This window comes from Lasioglossum baleicum, chromosome 6, assembly GCF_051020765.1.
Source record: "Lasioglossum baleicum chromosome 6, iyLasBale1, whole genome shotgun sequence".
NCBI classification, from domain to species: Eukaryota; Metazoa; Arthropoda; class Insecta; order Hymenoptera; family Halictidae; genus Lasioglossum; species Lasioglossum baleicum.
In genome coordinates, this window is record NC_134934.1 from 4,879,794 (window position 1) to 4,905,991 (window position 26,198).

Below are 26,198 nucleotides of genomic sequence, written 5' to 3' on the forward strand. Positions count from 1 at the left end.
CTGCCTCGGCGCAAATCCGCCTTTCCAAGGTTTTTTGGCATTCGTCCTCCACCATGCTGGAATTCGATTCAAAAAGAGGCCGGCCAGACTCGGGGTTGGCGACTCAGCACTTAGGGTAATACGCGATCCGCGAGCCTTAACCCTTGTGTAGTCAACCGAGTAACCGCGTACCCATTTACTGTAATTCTTTCAACAATTTGTTGATGTTCCTATAAAAAATATTACAAAATTTCTCTGAATGTCCATTCCTTACTCGCTAACATAGTAATCTATAGTCTTATAATGAGAATTTGTGCAAACATGTTTAATACAGGAAGGTTTTAAATAATCTATACTCTATAGATTTTGGTTGACTATATGAGGGTTAAGGGGATGTTCTCCTCTCCAACGATCCAAAAAACAATTTTATTTAATTCACTTCAAGTGTAAGTGTTCTCAGCAAGGAGCAAAATTGAACCTGTGGAATTACTTAATATTGGTAAGGAGTTTCACACTCACACACCGGGAGATCCACGTGTACGTACACGAGGATTGCAACGGTCAGGGATGCGCTTTTTCATTTCTCGATAATGTATGCAATAGGGGTTTTCAGTAATCCCAAGCGCTAGATAAAAGAACAATTTAAAACGCTGTTTCCCTTAGAAGTCCTACTTTTATTATTCGGCAGCATGTAGCTGTCGCGGCTTTATGAAAATGTATCACTCGACAGTTACATGCTCCCGAATAATGCAAATTACATCTCATAAACGTAAAAGTATAGTTTATTGAGACAATGCGCGGTTCTTATTGCAATACGTGCTCCAATAAAGATATTTATTAAATCATTTCTTACGAAAGCATTTTCATAATTTCATTAATTGTAAAATAAAAAATCTAGATCCGGTCGTTCGACCGGGCGTGGTAGGTTTAGCGATAACCCCTTGCTGTATTTTAACGAATCACACTCGCGATGAAGATTTCAAGCAAAATTGAACACATATGAATGTTACAACGTTCTTTTTAAATGAAATAAAATTTGATTCGCTTGTAATAAATATTTAAGAATTAAAATAAATGTGTAGCTACGACATTTTTGGGGATAAAGACGCTAAAATCATTGTGACTGTAAAGATGATGTTACGGTAAGGGGTTGATCCGCAAACATTCCACGCTACCAATCTATGATTCGGCAGACTCGTTCGTTTTTATTGAGTTTCAAAGAGTCGCGTACAAAACGAATCCGATCGTTGAAAAGCGGACGCACACCGCAGACCGAGTGCATACAGAGTGTATCGGCAATAGTCTACGATAGGTAAAGTTGCAAACGCGACTAACAACCGATTCGTTGAACGCTTCGATCGATTAAGAACGTCTCGTACAGTTAATAACGGACGCGTACGCCTACTCTAGAAGGATTTGAAATAAATAGCTCCGCGGGTAGATCGATCGACGGGACTCGAGGGGGAAAAATCATGTATTCCTTCCCGCGATTCTCGAATCTACGATTCTTTGCCAATGCGACGCTACTACACGAATACGTATGTACACAATAGACTATTCTTTGGGGTTTTGGGATCCGTTGTTGCGTTTACGCGTACAGGTACGCGTAGTCGCACCTGCGCGCGTGCACGCCTCGCTCGCGTATTTACAATATATTATACTCGCGAAACGAAACGGCGAAGAAGAACGGCTGCGTGATTTGGTGATTTGCCGTTGTAAATCAACGGTGAAAGCAATGACAATCTATCGGAAGGAGGCGATGGAAACTATATGTGGTGAAAGAGGAGGAGAAGGAGGAGAAGTAGGAGAAAAAAGGAGGAGTAGTAGGAGGAGGACAACGGAACGGGGAACGAAACGACGTGGCGAGCGTCGAGCGAGCAACTTCAAAAACACGCGTGCTTCCTTTCTCCTTCTCCAGAGGGCGATCGGTTTCGGCGACACTGCAACTTGACGATCGGTAAGATAGGACGCCGCTGATACGTACTGTTTCGCTCGTACCGACGTAGCTAACGACGCTAGATGACTCGCCGAGACATTTCCGCCGAATGGAAATCGCGCGAATTCGAACCAGACGAATCGTGGACGATTCGAACTTGGCTTTGCTCGAAATTACGAATAAATATAAGCGACAAAAGGACGCGCGAACGGTGGGGAAAGGAATGACGCCGTTCGAGTCGTTCGAGTCGCCGAATTCTTGTTCGACGTGAGGAATGACTCGCGTCGATCTACATCTAAAGTCGAATCGTACCGATCGAAAAACGAAACGCGGCGATCGATTTCGGTATCCAAATCCTCTTCTCCTAGATAGTTCTCTCTGCGTGGACAGCCGTCGTAGACGTTATAACGGAGATCGGGTCGACGCTGGGCTGACTAGCGATTGGCTCTAGCGGTGGCACGCTGAAAAACGAATCGAGAATGAAATTATTGGTTGTTGACAAATCTGTGGTTGTAAGGAAGAACGCCGCGAGATCACTTTCGAGATATTGTCGTTTAAAGTTTTGATGTGTATGATTTGAACATAGGACATCGGTTAAAGTGCATTGTTTTTTTCAGCCTTCCGAATTTGTTTTCATGACTATTTTCTGATAAATACGTAAACGCTATACTCTAAAGTTGGGGTCGATGGAAGTTTAAAAAGGGGCTATAGTGTTCCAGGAGTCTAGACAAAAGTCTACTACTACAGTCCACCTCACCGTGTCGATGAGACAGAACACGATCGTGTGCGTGGCTTAAGCCAAACGAAATTTGAAGGGACATTCGTCGCTAGGCCAAGTGTGATCGTCTCCCTGTCCGAATTATAAATTTGAAGTTGCAAAATATGAAAGAATCGTTGACAACTCCTAAACAATGCCGCGGACGCCATTTTTGCAAAGGTAAATCTCGCTTGAAATGATCTCAGGAACCTCCCATTTCCGGATGTTGAAGAAATTTTGAGACACCCTGTATACGTATAACACCACACAATCAAATTTTGCAAAAACTTTAACAGCTTACATTATTTGTTTGCGACATGTGGCTTCTTCTAAACTTTTTCTCTTCTTGATGAGTAGAAGGTATTGATGTAAAAACAAACTTTAACAACAATTTTCTTTGTTATTAACAATTTTGCGGCAAGCTTCTCTTACAAATGTGCACGGATCCAGAGGTGTAGATTCACCCCTAGACCATTACTTTTTATTACTTTTATACTTTATGTACAAAAATAATAAAATATAAATCTAATAAACCACTTTATTCTCATTTTTTGTTCATATATTCTTAGTCAAATTGATATCTTCAAGCTTTTTATGTGCAATTATTAGTATTATGATTATGTTGTAAGAAAACTATTCTTTCAAAAGTGCCTAGATGAAGAAAAGTTCGATGTAGGAAAAAGGCTGGGAACCCCTGCTTCAAAGCTTAATTAATGCGCAAACTCAAACTTTTTGAAATGTTGACATGCGGCGTTTTTCTTGCCACCACAGAAATAGTCGTCGAATCTAGGATCCAAGAGCGAACCGGTTGGCTTCGGATCGCGTCGATTCGAAATTCAATTTTGAAATTCGAAGAAACCGCGTGAAACGGCACTTACGTAAGGGTGGTTTGACGGTTCAGAACGGCGGCGGTGGGTAATGCGAGGGGCGAGTGCGCGTGTCCCAAATGCATCGTTGTCGGTGTACCTACAGGCGGATGGTTCTCCTCTGACCGTTCGCTTCCTCCCTCGGTCCCGTTTTCGTTTCCGATCTCGATCTCGATCTCGGTACCGGCGACAACCCTGCCCCCACACCCGCCCTCTTCCCCATTACCGCTGCCACCGATCCCGTACACGTTCAGCTGCAGCGAGTCCACTGGAACGTTAAAAAGACAACGGTCGATCGATCGGGACTCGTTCGATTTCGTCCACGTTCATCCTCTATCGCGACACATTCTCTCTAGCATCGGGAATCGTCGATCGTAAATTGCAGATTGCAAATTATAATTTGCAATCCGAGCCCCTCTCAAGTCACCAGTCTCGATACGCGTCGCGAATACGACTACCGAAACTCTTATTGCTAGACTGCGGACCTTTATGCAATTACCGCTTTTGAAAATTTTCAAAAAAATTTAGTACGATTTGTAATTTATTTCAGATCTAAATCTTCAGATCTATTTTAGTCCACTTTCTTAAAATTCGTCTACAAAACTTGAAAATTCCATGAACATCCGCAGTCTACTTATTTGCTATTCGACATCCGCCGGGAACGAATCTTCAACTTTTATTCCTGCTCGATCTTCGCGCTGAACTTTGCTCTCGATTCGCCGATTCTATTTCGAATCGTTCAAGGACGACGCTGTTTCGAGATTCCGAACAACGATACGACGATACGACGATACTACGTTACGACGACGTGTCGGGGGAAGCGAGAGAAACCTGTAGGTACCCGCGATCGATCGATCGATCAAAGAAGGTCGCGCCGCGAAGGGAGAAGAGGCTAAAGCTAAACGAGAAAAGCTGAATGTGAAACTTGCTCACCGAAGACTCACCGAGTAAGTTAGACTTAATCTCGGTCTTGTGCATGCCGCTGGGCCCGGCCAAATTCCCGCTAATAGCAGTATGATTTTTCGGTTTCCTTTTTCTCGTTTGAATACCTTCCTTCTTCATGCTGAGCGGCCTGTTTACCTGTTTCAAAGAGAACGTTCGAAAATCTTAGAGTTTCGATACGGGTCAAATTTAATTGGATTCCTCAAAGCGCGATAAAAAGCATCGATTCGATGCGCGTAATCGGTGTTCGCGATCACGACTGCCAAGATGTCGCCGATAACATCGCTGTGTACGCGCTCGGGGAATTAACGAAACAAGAACGGCGCCGATCGCGAGTCGACGCGGAGATGCGCAACACAATCAAATGAAAATGCAGAAAAAAATTTGAAAATTCGTACATCGGATAATTTTCGTTCAAGACGACGCACAGTGGTCCGGGTGCTCGCTCTTTGAGATCAAAACTATTGTAGAATTTTTGTTCAATTATTCAACTATTGTTGAATTTAATTGTAACTCCAATTTCATAGTTGTCAGGAAGAACGCTGCATGTCACATACTTTCACTCTTAAAATATTGCCGTTTAAAGTTTTGATCACTTTGGTATAGGAAATCGGTTAAATTGCATTATTTTTTTCAGCCTTTCGAATTTATTTTCATGACTCTTTTCTGGTAAATACGTAAATCCTATACTATGAAGTTCAATTAATGCATAAATTGAAATTTTTTGAAATTGTCACATGCGGCGTTTTTCCTGACAACCATAGATCGGATAGATAACTCGGAAAGTTATCTGAAAGATCTAACATTTTGCATTTCGAGGTTTCGAAGGGTTCTGATTGGAGAGGAAAGAAATTTTCTTGTAACTTGAAAATCAAAAAATTGCTCCTGGACTACTGTGCGTCGCCGATAACATCGCCGTGTGCGCGCAGGCTCGGGGAATTAACGAAACAAGAACGACGATCGCAAACCGACGCGATGCTCAAAATGATCAAACGATAATGGAAAAAAAATGGAAAAATTCGAAAATTGGTGCATTGCATAATTCTCATCTAACAAAGGAAGGACCCCAAGTGTCCGACTTCGATTTTGATAATTTTTTGTGAGATGATATGGAAATATGGATCCCTAATTATGTATGCAAAATATTAGGTGTAGTTACTCAATAGCTTTAAAGATATAAACAATTAAAGTTTCATTACACGGCTAATGGAACGACTAATTGTAAGATGTTGTAAGAATGATGTAAGTGTGCATGTCATATGACTGAGTGTGAGTTTAATGTTTAGGTGTTATATACGTTTTTATCGATTTACGTGTCATATATGTTTTTTATTGATTTGCATGTTGCGTTAATGTTTTGTTAACAAATGTATGTTTTACGTTGTGATTTTGTTAAAATAAAATAGACAGTCCCTTGCGAGCGATTGACGAAGCATCATGTCGTGTCGAAATATATTTACGAATTCCGTGTCGAGCCTCCTTATACATATAATGGAACTTCGAAAACTATAAAACTTTAATTGTTTATATCTTTCAAACTATTGAGTAACTACACCTAATATTTTGCATACATAATTAGGGATCCATATACCATAATCTCACAAAAAATTATCAAAATCGAAGTCGGACTCTCGGGGTGCTCCCTTGTAAGACGACGGGGCAACGTAACCAGGGTGTATTTGTTCGCATAGCGCTGCTTTCTCGGACAGAGGGAGAAAAAGAGAGATAGGCAAGGGATGCCGGAAATTCTTGTCAAACCTAGCGGCACTAAGATGTCGCGTGCGCGATCCCTAACGAACGTCGCGAGTCTCGAGTCTCGATCCCGGTTACGAGCAGCACAAACACCGGATATTCGTTGTTTGCTTGCCTCACCTCTCCGCGTGGAGAAAGAGAGAGAAAGAGAGTTACACGGTTTTCCGGCGCGGCGCGAAAAGGCAAGGTAAGGCGAGGCGAAACCAAACGAACTCGCGCGCTAGACGATTCGAAACGGCAACGGAAGGGAGAAAACGGACGGAAGTAAAGAGTACCGCGGGCAACGCGTCGAACCGGTCGGTCGCGCGCGCCTTCTCGGAATCCACTACCTATGCATCACCTATGTCTGGTAGTTGTAAGTTGTAAGTTAGTTGAAAGTTGTAAGGCGCAGCTACGGTGTAAGGTTGACGCTTTTTTCTTTTTCGGGCATACCGCTCGCCAGCGATCGTACAAACGGATGCTTCTCGGTTGCGGGTCTGAACTAGAGATCGCGGTTTTGAACGTGAACCGTGTAGTACAAATTTAAGGATTCGTCAATATTAGTATGATAGTATAATAGAATTCTTTAGACTGTTCATGTTAGAAGTGAGACAATAATAAAGTCGCGGTAAATTGTTCGACGTTGTATCACCGTATATTAAAATACACGAATATTTGTGAAATTAAAATACACGGGCACCCTTGCATTTTTGGTATTGCAATGGATTCAAATTCGGATTCGTTTACTGTACGTAAAATAGGGACCTCTATGAGATTTGGAAAGGAAAGAGATACTGAATAAATTATATTTTAATATACGCGGCGATATATATAACGTCGAACAATTTACCGTGACTTAATTATTGTCTCACTTCTGATATCAACAGTCGAAAGGAATTCGATCGAGAAACAATAACGCAATTACTTGTCGGCCTCGAACGTGCCGAACGGTTCCGTATTCATGGATCCTTAACACTAGAACCACCGAGCACTAAATGCAATGGGTATACATTGCTTTATAATAATGACAAAATTGCATTTATTCAGATTTTGTACCAGGTTTGTTGAAATATGTACTCCAATAGAGAAGTTCACTAAAAAAATGTCTCAGAAAAACATATTTATAACTTTAATATCTCTAACAAGACACTTGGACTCGTCCGGTAGCTCTAGTGTTAAATTCTTACTACACGGTTCATGTTCCGTGCATTTATATACACGTGAAATAGAAATCTCTAGTCTGAACGGAATCTATGGGAGACTTACGTTGTGCAGCTTATAGTAGAGTCCGCACGCGTTGCACACCGGCTCGCCGTTGTTGTTTCGTCTCCAGAGGGTCGTGTTGCAGGTCCTGCAGTTCGCGCACTGCATACCCGTTTTGCGCACGTTCGTCTGAAACGGTTTGTGAACTTTGTCAAGTCTGGCTGTGGGTGTAGGTTGCGAATTTTGAACGAGTTTCCTCGAAAGATTCTACCGCGATCTTGGAAGCGCGAGCTATCCTTTCGCGAGCCGCAAAAATGGCACTGTTCGAGGCAAACAGACTACGGTAAACAATTGGGGCGCGATCCTCGCGACACGTGTTTGCTCGGCCGTAGATAAGGTTGTCCGTCGTTCCAATTTTCGCTGACGCGAACGTGCTCGTGCTCGCGCGCGGCCAACGCGACGCCGCAGATCAAACGACATCGGCTCGACGCAGGAAAAAAAAAAATTGAAAAACTGATCGAATTACCGGGGCGACCGTCTGTTTCGGTTTGCCGCATCTCATGGCAGCCCTATTGACTCCGTTCGGTTTGCAGAAACAGTTGGTACAGCAATAGTGTCCGGTCTCGTCCCTCCTCCAGACGTTGGTCAGACTCGTGCAACTGGGACACTCCTTTTGTTCGGTGATCATCATATTTCCGTCGAAGCTCTCCTCGGCCGTGGATATCGGCAGACCGGACCACGGGGAAGGTGCTCCGGCGGTACCAGGCGACAAGCTGTACCCTCCACCGGAGCACAGCTGCATATTGGTCGCGTCGCCGATCGGGATGGTAGCCACTCCTGCCGGATAAGCCTGGTTACCGTCGAAGTTGGGTGGCGAAGGTGTACCCGCCGCGCTCCAATATTCCGCGCCGGCTGTTGGCCTCGCGTACGAGAACGCGGCGCTTCCGCCTCCGTATAGCGTCATCTGAGCACTCGGTGAATTCGGCTGTTCGTAGTGAAGCGACACGCCGCGCGACGCTGCCACCGACGACGCCAGCGTCGGGTCGCCTTTCATGTAACTGCTGCCGGGAGACTCCACCTGCGAACCCAGGGTCGTGCGGTAGATTTTCTCGGTATGATGCAAGTGTTCGAAATGCCCCCCATTAAATGTTTTTCTTTAGATAACCTCTGATTGTGATCTTAAAAAATGCGGATATATCTCGGTATAACATAGACCAATATAGAAAAGCGTTGCGTAAAGATTTGTAATTATTACTTATGACCGTCTATGTGTGTCTGTGTACCATTAATACGGCACCACCAACCGATTCGATGACCGATTCTCTCTTTCCCTTTTCCCATCGCGATACTTACACCACCGATGCGCGGACCCAGCTGACCGGCCGGCGGATACGTCAGAATCAGCTGCTCTCCTGATTTGCCGTAAGCGTAGGTCGGAGCTGGTTGAAACGTTTCGTTGCCGTGAATGTATTGCGTGGCGTACTGTACAGGTTGCGATGGGGGTATCGCGACCGTCTCCAACGTGGTGTACGTGCTGGACACCTGTTTGTCGTTCGCCACCGAGACCGCGAATCTATCCACCACTGAGTCCACGTATCCCGTCACCACGTGATGATGCTGTTGCTGTTGTTGTTGCTGTTGCTGCTGTTGCTGCTGCGCCGCAGCTTGCTGTGACCCGCTCGACGCCGAACCAGGGATACCGTCACCGATTGGTGGAGAGTACGCAGGAGCAGCGGGCGAACCTAACTGGACGGTCGGAGTACCGGATCCGGAACCAGAGCCGGAGCCAGCGGCGGAGCCTGGTCCCGCAGATGTTCCGGTGGCGCTTTCTGTGCCCGTTCCGCTTCCGTTTGTCGCATTAGTTCCTCCGTCGTATTCGTCTGCGCTCGCAACCATTACCGGCGATCCGTGATGATACGTCCTGCTACCGGTCGATCCGTTTCCTCCGCTTGATTGACCAGTCTCTCGCGGGCTATACCTCTGTTGAGTCGCGGCTGCATGACCACGTCTCTCTTGCATCTGAATTGCGATGCCGTGATTCTCCCTTCGCAATTGCTGACCGTCCGTCGCGTACACGTACATGTTCTCCATCTCGTTCCGATCCGGTCCGTCGGAGGCCTCGTACCTTCGCGTTCAAAATATCGTTGAATTTCTACGAGAATCTCGAAAACGATCCGAACTAGGGATGGGATCTAATTCAATATATGTATACTCACGAATCCGAGTCAATTTCGATAACCAAGTTTCATTTCATGAGTTTCGATTACCACTTGAAAGCAATAATGCTTGAGTGATTACATCTGTGGTTGTCAGGAAGAACGCCACATGTCACATACTTTCACTTTCGAGATGTTGCCGTTTACATATGACATATGAAATTAAGTTAAATTGCATTATTTTCTGAGCCTTTATTTTCATTAATTTATTAATTTATTTTCATGACTTTTTTCATGCGGCGTTTTTCCTGGTAACCACAGATATTTGAAAAGCATTCATTTTATACAAACTGATATCGAACCTGGGAATGAGTACTTACAAGTTTCGAAAAGATAGTTGTAAGTACTTCGATGTCGAAAGGAATCGAATTTTTCACAAGTAATACATACCCGAATCTTGGAAATCAGAACTGCTGTAGTGGGTTTTAAGCACTTTATTTATTAAATTCGTAAGTATTTAAGAATATTATTTCATTTACAATACTTGGTTTTAGCCTATTTCTTTTTTACCACGTTTTTATTAGCTTGCTATCTTGTCTGTCTGTCTGGGTCATACAATGCAATATTTTAAAAAAATTTTTATTTATCCATGATATTTCCTACTTTTGAAAATACTCTTTCTAAAGGTACAGAAGTAGAAAATGTGGTACTTCTTTAATTATGCATTGAAGGACACAGTCTAATTGATTTCAAAAGTAAATAAAATAATGATTAGTAAAATCAGAGAATTTCTGGTACGATATTGATGAAACTTTCGAATCTGTTCCACCAAGATTCGAATATATTTACAAGTACAATATTACTTGCATTTACCAAATTACTTGTAAAAGGTACGAAACTATCTGGCATAGGTTCAAGTATATGTTCTTGAAGTACTATTTCCATTTTTCGAAGTAATATACAGGGTGACAAGAAATAACGGAGTTAATCATTTCTTACTATAATTCTGTCAAATTGACGAATTTTGAAAAACCAAATAATAACAACCATAACATGGACCTTTAGTATTCATTTATTTAAGAAGTTTCGAAATGGCCACCCTTTGCGCCGATACAGAGGCTCAAAGGTGTCTTGAAATTTTCGGCTATGGGCCGCAGCTCTTCTGGCGTCATTCGGTCCCACTCCTGGTACAGAGATTTTTTCAATGATTCCAAATTTTTATGGGGCCAGGGCCTGTGCTCAGCCCCATAAAAGTTTCGAGTCGCTGAAAAAATCTCTGCGCCGGGTGTGGGACCGAATGACGCCAGAAGAGCTGCGGCCCACAGCCGAAAATTTCAAAACACGTTTGAGCCTCTGAATCGGCTCAAAGGGTAGCCACTTCGAAACATCTTAAATATATGAATACTAAAGGTCTATGTTATGGTTGTTATCATTTGGCTTTTCAAAATTCGTCGATTTGACAGAATTATAATAAGAAATGTTTAACTCCGTTATTTCTTGTCAGCCTGTAGAAAATTCGAATTCAATCAATCAAAGTTTGAGCCAGTTTGCAAGGTGTTTGATCGCATCCCTAATCCGAACATGCTTGTCGAACACTTACCTCGTCGATTCCTTGACGGATAGCGCACCGTGCTCGACCGTCTCTGAAACCTCCACCTTCAATTCCTGTCCATTGCTGGTTAGATAGACGACACGTTGCTGTTCGCCGACCCGATGGTGTTGCTGCTGCTGCACCTCCGCGTCCGCCCGCGATATTTGTACAAAGTGTTCCGCAGGTTGCTGGTTCCCCGGATCCTGTTGCTCCCCATCTTGATAGGTGCGCGACTGAGCTTGCCGATGCTGTTGCTCGAGCGGTTGTTGCTGAAGCTGGTGGCGATGATGCGCCTGAAGTTGAAGAATGTCGGACATTGCGTTCGCGTCCGGAGAATCGGGTCCTGGCTCTGGCTCCGTTTCCGGCACGTTCTCAGTAATGTGACCAGCCGTCGTGATCGTGCGCACGTGCCTTCTAGCTGTGATCACCGTTCGGGGACTCTCCATCGCTTGTTGTTGTTGTTCTTCGATCGAAGTTCCGGTTGAATTTCCACTTCCGGTCATCCGAGACGAACCCTCGTCGACACGACTTTCCTCCCACTCGTGTTTGATCTCGCGCTTCACCAGGTTTTCCTTCATGTCACCTCGACGATGCCTGAAACAAGTTTGCTCTGCGAATCGCTGCTTACGCTCGAACCAACCCGAACCGAACGCTACATCAGGCCGTTTGCTCGCGCTCTCCATCACCGAACATCGACGATTATATGTCTAATGCGACCATACGTCCCGTTTTTAGAAAAACAGCAACCCACGGTAACAATTTCAAGAGAAGATGCGAAAAATTTAAAGATCATCCGACGATGGCGCCTAATAGCGCAGCGATCACGGCACGCCAATAATTCTCACACATTGAAAGTCGGCCAGAAGCCTTTTAATTCGCTCGCTGCTAATTCACTAATACGACCACATAAACTATTTATTTTCACGTGTTCGTTCCTGTTTTCTCATTGATAAATAGAAATTATGAAGAAAACATTTCTTGAATACACGTACTGTTACTGAGAAATTAGTTGATGTCCCGTTTCGAGGAAAGAAAGAAATGGTCACATTAATGATGCCATACTGCGCGGCGCGGCGGGTCAAACTAGGATAGACATATCTCGTCGAACGCAACCGATCCGTCTCGAGAACAGAAACGAGAATGAAAACGCGCAGGCGGAGACGGCGACGGAAAGTGAGCGAACAGCTCGACACGGAGAACGAACGAAATAGCGCACGCACGGGTAACACGTGGAAGGAGAATCATCCCTGGCAAGAGTGACAGAGGAGTAGCGGGGGGTAGGGGTAAGAAGGAAAGGACCAACGAAGTTGCGAGAAGCGGAGCGACGGGCGACGGCGCACCTCGTCCGTCTCGGAAGAAAAAGAACGAAAGAATGTTTGCTCGAACTCGCGTCACACTTCCCAACGACAATGTCGAGTCAATGTCGACTTCCGGGCCGAGCACGCGACGGTCGTTCGCTTCGCGTGTTTCGAGAAGCGACAGCCGAAGCGTGCGCGCGTCCGACTGCAACCAGCGATTTCTCCTTCGAAATTGAACGGCAAAGTAAATACGAGATGCGAGAACACAGGAACGCGCCGAACGATACGCGTTACACGATAACGTAGGTGCAACGAAACCGGAGATCGATCGAACCTCTAGAGTCGCGAGAAAAGTTGCACAGAGTCTCTCGTACACCAAACTGCAAACGAATCCGTGGAGAACGACGAGAGCTCGGATTCGGTGGCCCTCTCCTACCTGCGATTGGCCGACGAAGCGATCTCGATCTCGCGACGCACTCGCGAATAACTCTTCCCGATTGGACGTTTCGCGGAGCGAACTCGCTCGAACGGCCGTCTACGCCGACACGGTACTCCTCCGAGTAGCGTCTCTTCTTTTCCCTCCAGCGACGGAAAACTGGCAAAAGAGAGGAGTAAGACGAGTCGAGAGGATCCCTGGCGATCGAGTGAAAAAAAAAAGTCGACACGGAGGGGTCCGTTTGTTTGTTCGTCGATAACGAACGGCCGCTCGCTAGCTACGAGAGAGATAACGTCGCGCGTGGAGCTCGTGAGGTGCGCGAGGGGAGCAACAGAGGTGTCCATGTTCTCTTCGCCCTTCCCCCGTCCCAACCGTGAACCACGTTAGCCATCGTTGTCAACGCCATTTTGCGACGGCCACAGTGTCGCGTCGGTAGGGTGCTTACGGTGATTCATTCGCACCGCGGCTCGCAGTTATCGCTCCATCGAAAAATTACGTCGACCCTCGGACCCTCGACCCTGTTGTCAAAGAGTCGAGGCGTCGAAGTTTCGAGGGATCGGAGCGAAAGGGTGGAACGAACCTACTCTCCACGTTCAATCAAACGATCAGCCAACCCCCGTGAAACGAGACCGCCCCCATCTGTTACATTACGAATTACCGTTCTTTCGGGAGACACGTTTCTCTCGCATTTTTCTACAGATTCTTACTCGCAGGTAACGACCGTACCCCTTACGTCACGGAGGTAGGGGAAGAGCTTGCTCTGATTCATCTTCGCAAACGAAGCGTCATCGCGGTGTAACCGGACGCATTCGTAGCTCACTCGGAGATCCGACCTCGAGGAATGGAAAACCGGAAGTAAAATTCGCTTCGGAACGATTCCAGCGATGGACGTGACGACAGTCGCGTGTCGCGTCGGGGATGTTGTTTCGAACAGATTCCCGCCGCGACAGTAGATCTGTACAACGAGATCGAACTAAAAGGAAGCCACAACACGGCAAGATCGTATTCAATTCGATTCGATTCGATTCGATTCAGCGATACGGTTATCTAGGATGAAATCGAAAAATTAATTGTTTATCGAAGAACGAAGGAAATACGGATTGCTTTGCGCCGCATCGTCGATAACGAACGATAACGACATGATAGAGTCATGCTAACCACTCGTAGCCGTTCGGACGATACGTGAACGGGATGAGGCGAGGCAAGAGTACTGCTTGGAAACCGGATCGAAAAACGAATAAGTCGGCAATATGTTCCTACGGGAAGGTTTTCTTTGTGGTTCGAAAAATCGGGAGATCGTTGGTAGTCCTACGAGCCTATGACCTAGAGATCCCTATTTCACGTGTATACATATGTATAAATACACGTGGTACTTTAACCCTGCAGTAGGAATTTGAGGATCCGTGAACACGAATCCGTTTGGCACGTTCGAGCCTGACAACTGGTGCGTTATTGTTCTTCGATCGAATTCTTTTCCACTGTTGATGCTAGAAGTGAGACAATAATAAAGTCACGGTAAATTGTTCGACGTTATATCACCGTATATTAAAATATAATTTATTCAGTATCTCTTTCCTTTTGCGCTACCCGCTTCCAGAATCAAATCTCATAGAGTTCCCTATTTCACGTGCAATAAATGAATCCGAATTTTAATCAAATATTCGTGTATTTTAATATACGGTGATATAACGTCAAATACTTTACCGCGACTTTATTATCGTCTCACTTCTAATTTCTAACAACAACAGTCGAAAAGAATTCGATAAACGTGCTGAACGGATCCGTATTCACAGGGGGTACACTCGTCTTTCCAGGATTGCAAGGGTGCGGGATGCGTCTTCTCATTTTTCGATAATGCATACGATGGGCTTTTTCAGTCGTCAAAAGCGCTAGATAAAAGATCAATCTAGGCCGCAATCGCTCTCAAAAGTCCTATTTTTACGTTTACGAGGCGTAATTTGCATTATTCAGCAGCATGCAGCTGCCGCAGTTTTATGAAAATAGATACAGTGTAATATTTAATAATGGATCATACAATTTGTGAACTTCTTCGAGAAGTTGGAACAATTGGTTTGCTTGCACAACGTGAGAAGAATTAGATTCTAGGCCGTAGTCGCCTCCAGAAGTCCTATTGTTACGTTTACGAGGTGTAATTTGTTTAATATACACGCTGCCGAATAATGCAAATTACGTGTCGTAAATGTTAAAATAGGACTTTTGAGTAGGGATGGGATCAAGTAGCTCGCAAACAGGTTCGAACCTTGATTGATTAAATTCGAACTCTCTATAAGTACTTCGAAGAACAGAAATAGTACTCCTAAGTGTTCTCGAACCTATGCCAGACAATTTCGAACCTTTTACAAGTACTTTGGTAAACGGAAATAACAATTGCAAGTATATTCGAATCTTGGTCGAACAGATTCGAAACTTTAATGAGAATATCGTACCGGAAATTCTCTGATTTTTCTAATCATTATTTTTTTTTACCGTAAAAATCAATTACGTTGTCCCTGAATAAAAAAAGAAATAGGATAAAACCAAGTATTGTAAATGAAATATTATTCTTAAATAGTTACGAATTTAATAAAGAAAGTGCTTAAAACCTACTGCGCAGTTCTGATTTCCAAAATTCGAGTACTACTTGTGAAAAATCCGATTCCTTTCAACATCGAAGTACTTGTAAGTATCTTTTCGAAACTTGTAAGTACTCATTCCGAGGTTCGATGTCAGTTTGTATAAAATGAATACTTTTCAAATATAATCGTTGAAACATTATTGCTTTTAAGTAGTCACCGAAACCCATGAAATGAAACTTGGTTATTGAAATTGACTCGGCTTCGTGAGTACATATTGAACTTGATTCCATCCCTACTTTTGAGGGCGATCACGGTTTAGATCAGGCCTGGCCAATCCAAATGGTTTCACGGGCCACTTTGGTAACGTTACAGCGGGCCGCACTTTAGGCAAACATGCTTTCTAAAAAATGTAATACAAATGCAAAATGAATGAAACTTTATTGTTATACTATGAGTCAATATAATTAACTCTCGAGTCTTAGTGAATGAGATATTTGTTTATCCTTTCTTTCACTTAATTTTGGTAAATCTGTATTTATGTTCGACGTAGCACATCTTTTGTTAGCTGGTTCTCTAAATTGGCATCAGTTAATGAACCGCGTGATGAACTCTGTAAATTTCATCTTCGAAAAAAATGTTTCACGAACATATGTGAATCCAAAAGCAGTTACAACTTACAACTCGTGCAAAATATCTTAAGTTGTGTGGAATATCTCTCGGATGTAATATAAGTATTGTAAGAATTAAATTTTGATGTGGACGCAAAAATTTGTTTCATTTCATTGTTGCATTGTAACTCAATTATATCAAAGATATATAAAATATAGAACTGGATTCATAGTCGCACTTACGCATTATAACAATGATACTTCGTTTATTTAATATTTTTTGTATACATACAACAAGAAACAAAAGTTTCAATAGAAATATAAAATCGCCTGGCGGGCCACATGCGGCCCGCGGGCCGCGCGTTGGCCAGGCCTGGTCTAGATTGATCATTTACCTAACGCTTTTGACTACTGAAAACCCCCGTCTTTGCATTATCGAGAAATGAGAACGCGCATTCTCTACCATTGCAATCCTAGAAACGGATGTACCCTCTTAAATTCGTACTACACGGTTCACGTATCACGCGTACACGTTCAAAACCGCGATCTCTACTATAAACGTACGATCGAGGGTATCAAGCGAGCGTTTCTTCGCGATCGCAACGCGATACATCGGGATTTCGGTAGATGCCGAGTCCCTGCTTAGGATGAGAACAGAGCACGATGATAGCTCGCGATAAGACGAAAAGGCCAACGTTTTGAGTGAATATCGCCGCGGTGTAATCGGTGAACCGTAAACGTCACGTCCGCGCACGACCACCTCACCGGTTAGGAGGTCGGCCGTGTTGGCTGTGAGAGGTATACCGTTGTCAAAATAAACGGCACTATCGCGATTTATCTCGTTTCCCATGATAATAAGAGATAAAACTGCATCCTTACATTAGCTAGTATATCAGCTAAAATGATAATTTCAGTCGTCGGGTCCGCCAGGAACGCGTAGGGCCGTTCCTCTGGTTTCGCGGTCGAGTTTCGCCGACGAGGGGAACGCGGTTGCCGGGATTGGATCGGATCGAATCGGTTCGATTAAGTTCGTTTCTTGATCGATCGAGACGCGGGTGAACGCGGTAATCCGCGTGCGGCGCGTTTCAACTTCCGGCGGTTTCCGCGGCAAGTCTGGAACAGGTAGAACACCGACCTGTCCACCGCTTCGTACACCCTTCCTAGGACCTTTCTCGGACCTTATTCTCGAACTACCGCGGCTTAGCAAATCTCCAGCACGAAGAGAACACAATTTCCAGAGACGAAGTTAAAAGAGACGTTGGAATTCGCAGAGGAAGACAGAGATGACTCGTCGACGAAATCGTGCCTCTGGCAAGTAAACCATCGCGTTTCGACATTTCGATGTTTCAACGGTACAACGACGTTTCCCGGGATATCATGGTTTCTCGACAGTTCTGCCGGAGGAATCCCCGAAACACATCTTCAGAGGAACCGCCTCGATTCGTGTCGCGCGAAGGGTTGCGTCACGGCTAAATGGAATCGCGGACGCGACGAGGTCATTTCTTTATCAGTCGAGTAGGAAATCCTTATCGGCGACAGTGAAAATCCCTGGCGATGACAGGGTGGTGTGCGTGTAGGTAAGCGCGTAGGTGCGCCTGTACGGGAATGTGTGCGCGAGAGTGTACGTGATCGTGTTCGTAGGCCTTCGAGCGCTATCGTTGTTCCATCAACCTCGCAACCGTCAATCGTCAACCATCACGGAGAAAACGAACATTTTTTCGGCTTAGCAGCAGGTAGGCGTGCGCGGGATCACGCCCGCTCGCCGTATCTATCGTCGCGAGTTTGATCGAGAGTCCGCGAGAGCCGTGGGGATGACGACGCGTCTATGTAGGTACGCTGCGCTCGCAACCGCGCGTTACGCAATCTTCTTCTCCGAAACTCGTTTCGTGTAATTACTCGCGATCGAATTCTGGTCGATCGTCAACTCTCTACCCTCGACCGAAAATCAAATTGTTTATCGTACGATATATCCGATCTCGACCACGCGATCGCATTTTGCGAGCGTGAAATCTCGTCGACAACACCGCGAGAACAAATAGAATCGGCCGATCATGATTTCTGCTGAAACAAGACGACTCGCCGTAGCAGAACCAACGAAATTGACTTAACGGATTTACCCATTGCTAACAACTTGTCCCACAACTCGAACCGTTTTACATCGAATGAAAAGACCATAGAAAGATTTACAACGGGACGCGATCTCGGTTCTTGCTCGGTCGGGTCTGACTCTGGCGGGAGGGAAAACGATCTAAGCCAGACCAGGGCGAGCCGCAAGACCCGAATAATTAGCCTGCGCCGCGACAAACAGTATTATCGTCGGTGCCCGATATTATTCCATTATCTTACGGCGACTATGTGCTTAACGATTAATAAAATATCTGCGCTGCTGGAGTATCTCTCCTCGATATCGAATAGTTTCGTGCCAGACATCGTCGAGACCATCGATCTACTTCCACCCGGTGAACCAGAACGGAACTGTGAACGTGAGCGTGAACGTGAGCGTGAACGTGAACGTGAACGTGAACAAAACCATCGGAGTTACAGTGTTCCCAAATCTTTTTGAAGAACACTTCAAAAAGTCAAAGCGAATAGCAAAGAGCGATTCGAAGAACGAAGACGCGGCGAACAAACGAACGAAAGCCCGCTACGAAACGAACACGTCAAATCGCTCGCGCGACCGGAAAACGCGTGCGTAAGGATAGGCGAACGAAATAACCGCTCGCGGACAAACCACGACGAGTCCACAAGTGTTGTCGACCGAATCGAACGTAAAACACAAGTGTTTCGTTTCGACGGTACGCGTGCTACCGGGCGGACGGGCCCTGTTACGTCTTACTGCTTTCCAAATACTGCGCTATTCGTTCTGCCCGTCTCGCCTCGTCTCGCCACGCCTCGCGCCACGCATCGTTTCGTCGTCTCGTCGTCTCCTATTCTCGAGCGTTGCGATTCTCCTTTTTTCATTCGGTTATCAATTGGTTTTTCGTGTTCGTTACGTTCCACGATTTTCCACTATTCCGCGACGTCTATTTCCTGTTTGCGACAAAAATCCTGCACGCATTCTTTTCAATTTCATTCCGATCGTTGCGTTATCAGTTTTTTTACTTTCTCCTCCTCCTACCCTCTACCTCTCCCCTCTCTCACTCTTTCTCTTTCCCTCTATCTGTATCTATATCTGCATCTGTATCTGTATCTGAATCTATATCTCCTTCGCTCGCGCGTTGAATTTTTGTGATGGAATAACTGCGCTGATAGCGTTTCGCGGTTCGCGGTCCTCCGCGATATCGGTACGCGAATGAATTGTAAGAGGAGAACGACGGGTTGATGGGTCGACGGGAGAGAAAAAATAGATCGGGGTCTGAAATTGAAGAGAAGCCGGTAATAACGAAAAATCGAGACTTACCGTAACTGAAGACCGAAAAGAGGACTCTTCGGTGGGAACGAGCTACCCCTTCGATATCGGACGGCAAGCGCGATCTGTACCGCGTCGACGGTCAACGGTCGACTCGCGAGAGCTGCGCGGGTTACGTTACGGTTCGAGAGAGTATTCGAAGATGGTACAAGGCGCGATCCGGCTTGACACAGGTGCGCAGCCAAGGTGTGTCGACGATTCGGAACGGTTGCCGCTTGCTGGCTGCTGGCTGCTGGCTGCCGCTCGACGTCTGACGCTTGCCTCCTGCCGCCTAGTAGCGTCGCACCGAAGCTTCGATTCCGCCACGGTCGCAGTCGCGGCCGCGGTCGAGTCGAGAGACCCCGTCAAATATTGACCGACTACGATTAGACGAACGACAAGCGACGAACGAGATCGCATCGCGCGTCGATCCCGTCGATCTCGTTCTTCTTTCTGTTCGCCGGTCGCCATCTTGGTACCGACCGCGCTATCTCGATCAATCCGACTATTCCTCCACGCCCCCATCGATGGGGTGGCTACCCTCCTCCATATAGTCCCCTTTCAACTTTCAGCCAATCCTCGCGGCTTTCCTCCCTTCGCTTTGCTTTGCTCCCCTTTCCCCTCCCTTCTCTTCGCTCCCCTTCGCAACCATCCCGTTATCTCTGTTCTCGCTCGCATTTCCCTCCCCGCCGAAACGAAGGAGAGCCTCGGGATTTATTGCTCGGTCTTGGGAAGGTATTTTCCTGAGAACGGAGAACCGTCACCGACTCGGGATCGGTTTACTTTTCACCGTGGCGAACGAGATATACACCCAGCAACTAAGTAGGTGTACTCGTATACGGAGCGTGCGCATCGCGTTATCGTTGAAAACAGCGGGAGAAGAGCCAAGCTCGGCTCGAGAGCACAGGGTGTCGTCATACTTACAGAGCACACACGGGATTCCACCGATAAGACGGTCAGGTGAGACACGGTCGTAACATCGGTAACAACGGGTAACAACGGTTGAACGAGAACCGTAACGAGATCCTGTGCTCGCATAGTTTTGCTTGCACGTTCGTCCGTTTTTTCCGTGTTCTCGCCAGCCGACTTTTTCCTCTTTGCGAAAGAATCGACGTGACAGGCGAGAGGAGCGTCCGCCGAAGCGTATCGCGTCGAAGGGGAGGTGCTCGATATCCGAACCCTAACCGACTACGCCAATGTCCGCGTTCCTCGCTCTAGTCCCAACCTTTAACCGAGATTAACCGAGATATCGCGTTATCGCCGAATATACACACAGGGTTGAAGTTTTCCTGGCCGTACACCGACTTCTCCTCGCCAGCTGGCCAGGTTCGTTGTATTCGTTTGCGTTCTCGCGGTCGCGATGGATCCCCCCCACCCACCTAAGCTTCTTTGCGTCTTCCGTCGACACCGAATGTGTTGTCCCGTGAAAGCAACGGTCACCACTCTAATCATTTTCATTAAATATCCCTTTTTATTTAAAAATAACCGACTCGACGATACAGCTCACTTGACAAATGCGCAAAAAGTTTTCGCTTCGCGTCGCCTCGTACAACTCCGTTGTTTCCCGCCGATTTTCGTAGAACGACAACGATTTTCGGAAGATCCTCGTTGATCTAAACGCGGTACAATAGCCTCGATAACGTTCTGAACGCGCATGCCCGTTCCTCGCTGTATTCGAAGACCGTGACGCTCACCGTGGTCCCACAGAGACAGTAAATGTAATTATTTATCAAGCATGCCAGCTTACCGAACTAATTACGCTTAAAGTTTACGTTGAATATGTAATTTGTTATCGTATATTTACAAAGGACACCGAGCGCGTATCATTTCCACCGCGTTCGTCGATCGATGGGGCGCGAACGTAGGCGGCAGCAAGATCCAACGTATCGAAACAAGTTCCATCTAGCTACCATCTCAACGAGCACGCGTTCGAGATTATTCCACGCGAAGGATACAGTCTACGCACACATGCACCCACATGCACCCGCGCACACACGATCAATCTCACACATCGCGTACGCATACCGCATACGCACACTCTAAAATAAACACACACGCACACGACCGTCGCGCGACAGTATTATTTACAACGAGTCTTTTCAATTTTTACAAGCTCGCTAGCCGTCAACGTCGGAAGCGTGGATCTTCGATTTCCTCGATCACACAAATGGTTCCAACACACAACTCGGTCCGCGAACGTTCCTCTTCGAAACGATCAGACGAGGTCCAACGCGACTCGATCCGTTCTCGATCGTCTATACCGATTCCTCAAGATCGTTCTACAGGAGTCATTCCTGTACAAATCGATCGCCGATTCTCGCAGTGTATCTCGCTCCCGGCTAAAACACGATTTATCCTCGAAATCGATTGCACTTGCCTACGTTTATGATTCCATCGTGGAAATAAACCGAACAGTGTCCATTCGGATAAGGACGACATATTCCTACGCGGATAAAACGAGAGATAGGCAAGCAACGGTATCGCTATTTACATAATCGAACGAAAAACGATCGGAGACGTTACTGGCGGAGTACGTCTTTCTTTGGTTGCAGTTTTTGTTTGTCTTCGATACCTTCGCAAACGGGACGAAGCAGAACGGGAACGAGAACGAAATCGAGATCGAAAACGAGATTGAAAATGAAATAAGTCAGGTTCCTGTTTCGGAGTTCGCGCAGCTGAGTCCTCGCGAAAAAGAACAACCCTTAGGAGGATATGGAAACTACCGTTGGTCTGTCCAGGTGACCGTTGTCGATGATCATTTTCGCGGCTGCTGCGGAAGGCGAGGAATTTTCGAGAGTAACGATATGAGGGGTAGCGAGTTGGTGATGATCCGGCGATCGGTTCGCGCAAGGTGACGGACACTCCACTTTCGGCGAATGCGTCTCGAGAAGTTGCGGATGCTGATGCTGTTGTTGGTGTTGCTGGTGCTGCTGATGTTGCTGCTGCTGTTGCATTATGTCGTAGTACATTCCGGGACTTGCTGGTTGGTACGTAACGATCCGACCGGATGGCTGGGGATTAGGGTAAAGCGTGCTGCCGTAACAAATTTGCACACCGTACGTATCTGTCAAGGATAAACGTGAAATCATTAAGTCATTAAGTGAAATCGCTAAGGCAGTAGACTCCGTTTCTCCAGTATTGCAAGGGCGCCTTCCCATTTCTCGATAATGCAAAGATGGGGGTTTTTCAGTAGTGGAAAGCGCTAGACAACATATCAATCTAGGCTGCGATCGTCCCCAAAAATCCTACTTTTACGTTTACCAGGCGTAACTTGCATTATTCGGCAGCGTGTAGCTGTCGCAGCTTTATGAAGAAATTTGTATATTGAACAAATTACGCCTCGTAAACGTAAAAGTAGAACTTCTGAAGGCGATTACGGCCTAGAATCTAATCTTTTTCACATTGTGCAGCAAACCAATTGTTCTAACCTCTCGAAAAAGTTCACGAATTGTATGATCCATTATTAAATATTACACTGTATCTATTTTCATAAAGCTGCGACAGCTACACGCTGCCGAATAATGCAAATTACGCCTCGTAAACGTAAAAGTAGGATTTTTAAGGGCGATCGCTGTCTAGATTGATCCTTTATCTAGCGCTTTTCACTACTGAAGAAGCCCATTTTTAGCATTATTGAGAAATGAGAAGGCGTAGCCCGCACCCTTGCAATGCTGAAAACGAGAGTCTACAGTACAGTAATGATTTAATGCGTTAAACAATATATATTTCATAACAAGTTTAAGACTGTAGAATATATTCCCACCAAAAGAATGAGTATTATAGAAGATGCAGTACACAACAAAGCAAATGGCCTGAATGAAAAATCGAGCAAAATCGACTTGGCACGGAACGCGTTAATCGGTATTGGCTCTGCCTAACGTAACAACCTGACTACTTACCGGGTTCCATTTTTAAACTATTGTTGTTGTTATTGTTGTTGTTGGTACTATTGTTGTTATTATTGCTACTGTTGTTGTTTGCGCAGGGAGGGGCGGAACCTGAAAGGGGTGTATCCGTGGACTTCATGCCACCCTTCGGCTTTCTCTTTCGCGTCTGAATGGTATCCTTCTTCATGTTAGGAGGTCTAGTTATGCCATGCAACTTGTAATATAGACCGCAAGCGTTACAAACCGGTTCACCCATGGTATTGCGTCGCCAAAGTGACGTTACCGTTGATTGACAGTTGCTGCAGACAGTGCCGACGCGTCTTGAAGCGGACTGTGAAAACACGAAATTCTCTTAAAACGTGTCTTCCGAGCTTTCTGCGTCGCGTCGTTGAGATTAACAGCGTGACGGAAACAAAAACAAAAGCAGAGATAGAGAGAAAGATACAAAGAGAAAGACACACACACGCACAAGCATAGAGAGAGAGAGAGAGAGAGAGAGAGAGAGAGAGAGAGAGAGAGAGAGAAGAAGAAGAAGAAGGTCAAATTGGGAGCAAGAACATCGAACAACGTAAGAACGGTCAGGAGAAAAACTTATTCGCTAAGCAAAGATTCAACTTGAAAGATTTCGTTGCACGAAATAGCGTATACACAGTATATTCCAGCATGAAATCACGGTAGCCTGTAAAAGACCGTTTTCGTCGGTGAATCGCGCAAACGCGTTCGTTTCTAGCAAAATTACAATTGTTTCCAGGCTATGCATGATTTCAAAGAGGAAATCCTGATCGTACCATGGGTATAGTGGCACCTTGGAGCTACGACAAACGTTCTAGAAGAAGTTGCCGTCACGAACACTAGTCGACGATGAGAAACGCGCGTCGTTGGTCTTCTCTGAGCTTTCGGGAAGTGTGTAGCGGAGAACGACGAAAGATGGATAAAAGAAGGAGCCACGGTGAGATCGAATTACAGGTGGACAAGTATCGACAACGAATTGACGAATTATGGCACGCCAGGACTCGAGGACTGTTTCGGAAGAACCAGAAGAGGAGAAATAATAGGAGAGACAGAGAGGTAATGCAAGAGACAAAGAGAAAGAACACGAGGAAGAAAAGGGAAGAAGAGAGGAAGACGAGAGAAAGAGAGAAAGTGAGCGCGCGCGCAAGCAAGAGATACAGAGAGAGAGAAAGAGAATGATAATGAGCAGAGTTGGGGGGAAACACCTACCAAACGGCGGCTCGATTTCTCCTCGAAGGCGCGACGGGCGCCACTATACCCACAGTAGCCTTTGTAGAAATCCGCCTGGTCCGCCACTGAAACAGAGACAGGATGCCAAACGTTAGGGGTGTTCTCTTTGCTTTGGCACTCGTATGTACGTGCGCGCGGTTGGCGTTCATTGGTTTGCCTTTCGATCGAATGCGCGCGCGCGATTCGGCTCTCGGTCAATCCAAACGGTGATTTCTCGATCATGGTTTTCGCGTTCGACGAGAGCCGACGCTAGCCGACGCGAGTGCAAGGCAGGCGCACAGAGCTAAATGGCTAATTGGTAAAATTGGCCAAGTTACAATTTGGGCGACGGGCAACGGGGAAAAGGCGTAAGGCGAATTTCCACACAGGCTCCTGTATCGTGTAACCGTATGTATCTCGAAACCGTTCGGTTCGATGTTTCTCCTTGGAAAAAAGCCCGAAAAATCCCGCAAAGCCTAAAAGCCGTTCCGGGAAAGAGAAGGACTGTGGAAAGGCAGCGTAGATTCGCCGCAAAACGAAGGACCCGCGGTCGATCGCTCGCGCGACCATTCCGCTTCCTTCCTTTCTTACCAATCGACGCGGCTGCTTGACCAAGGGCCGATTCATGCCGTTCATCTTGTTGTAGAGACCGCATGCGTTGCAGAGGTAATGGCCGGTACCGTCCCGTCGCCACAGTGGAGTAGAAACTGCGCCGCAATTCACGCACTCGCGGCCATCCGTAAAGTATTCCGTCCCGATGTTGTGCACTGTGCACGGTTTCGTATACTTTCAAACATGCCTGCCTTTGCAGTCTTTCGGTAGGGACAAATTCAACACGGTTACAGTAGGGCGAGGGGGCTGCGATGATGGACAGGAACCGGGATCGATCGCAAACCATTAGAACAGGAGATGTACTAGGTATACTACTAGGTCAGGCATGTCAAACACGCGGGCCGCACGCGGTCTATATGGTTTTTTAACCTTCGACAACATTGGAGTTCTTAAAATTATAAATAGACAGCGGAATAGACAGCATTTATGACAAAAATCGGCAGGCGTAATTGCAAATAGTACAAATATTAGAAGAATTTAACAATACCGTTATATTATTTTGAACCTACCAAACGTATTAAGAGAGAGAAGATAAACTTCTAATGTTTATTTTTCATAAAGACCCGCTGTATGATTTTAAATATATGTATACGTGTGTCGGATAGATCGATCTGTTTAAAGTCTGATTTTCGAGAGTTGAGACCCGATGTGCACAGTGGCTTATGGCCAATAGGTCTCAACTCTCGAAAATCAGACTGCAGATATATGAAAAATTTAATTTAATTCAAAAAATGTGTGTCTTCTTTATTTATAATACTTGACGAGACCGTTGGTGGCACACGAGTTCGACATGCCTGTGCTGAGTACGTAGTAGATACGGTAGGTACAGGAGCAACGGGGAGAGATGGACACGACATCATGGTAAAATAATGTCTCCTGGGAAATCGAAACGAACGTCTTCGTCGCTTAACGTTTCGTTTGTGCAATGTTCACAGGGAGTAGCGTCGTCGAGGCTACGACGCTCCGAGGCGAAGACCGACAAACCTCGGGCAGAATTGTTATCGCGTCGCG

The 26,198-nt window shown here is 45.8% G+C and overlaps 2 protein-coding genes across 7 annotated transcripts in view; both read right to left on the reverse strand.

The window, feature by feature from the left end:
* Positions 1-2,234: 2,234 nt before the first annotated feature.
* LOC143209821 (uncharacterized) lies at positions 2,235-14,464 on the reverse strand. 3 transcript variants are annotated; one of them, XM_076426002.1, is made up of 8 exons: positions 12,896-14,464; positions 11,171-11,755; positions 8,768-9,539; positions 7,941-8,492; positions 7,478-7,603; positions 4,483-4,618; positions 3,551-3,806; positions 2,235-2,376 (listed from the first exon to the last, which is right to left on the reverse strand). In XM_076426002.1, the coding sequence occupies exons 1-8, from the start codon at positions 13,237-13,239 to the stop codon at positions 2,280-2,282; spliced, it is 2,868 nt and encodes a 955-aa protein (XP_076282117.1). In that variant the 5' UTR covers positions 13,240-14,464; the 3' UTR covers positions 2,235-2,279. The 3 variants fall into 3 exon arrangements, with proteins under 3 accessions (XP_076282117.1, XP_076282115.1, XP_076282116.1); XM_076426000.1 differs by lacking the exon at positions 3,551-3,806 and having other exon boundaries at positions 2,239-2,376; positions 4,472-4,618; XM_076426001.1 differs by lacking the exon at positions 2,235-2,376 and having other exon boundaries at positions 3,661-3,806; positions 4,472-4,618.
* Positions 14,465-16,453: 1,989 nt separating this feature from the next.
* Positions 16,454-26,198, reverse strand: part of LOC143209820 (uncharacterized) — a 42,750-nt gene continuing 33,005 nt past the window's right edge. Inside the window, exons 6-8 of one of the 4 annotated variants that reach the window (XM_076425996.1) lie at positions 25,167-25,342; positions 23,367-23,685; positions 16,454-22,531 (exon numbers count right to left, since the gene is read on the reverse strand). In XM_076425996.1, the coding sequence (XP_076282111.1) occupies positions 22,170-22,531; positions 23,367-23,685; positions 25,167-25,342 (857 nt within the window). In that variant the 3' untranslated portion in view covers positions 16,454-22,169. Of the gene's footprint in view, positions 22,532-23,366; positions 23,686-24,575; positions 24,662-25,166; positions 25,343-26,198 lie in introns of those variants that run through there. The other 3 variants (XM_076425998.1, XM_076425997.1, XM_076425999.1) reach the window with 3 other exon arrangements.

Coding starts and splice junctions, on each gene's coding strand:
- LOC143209821 (XM_076426002.1), bottom strand. CDS start 13,239: ATGGACACCTCTGTTGCTCCCCTCGCGCACCTCACGAGCTCCACGCGC. Junction 8,493..8,767: donor TGGGTCCGCGCATCGGTGGT/GTAAGTATCGCG, acceptor CTGGGTTCGCAG/GTGGAGTCTCCCGGCAGCAG. Junction 7,604..7,940: donor CGAAACAGACGGTCGCCCCG/GTAATTCGATCA, acceptor AAACCGTTTCAG/ACGAACGTGCGCAAAACGGG.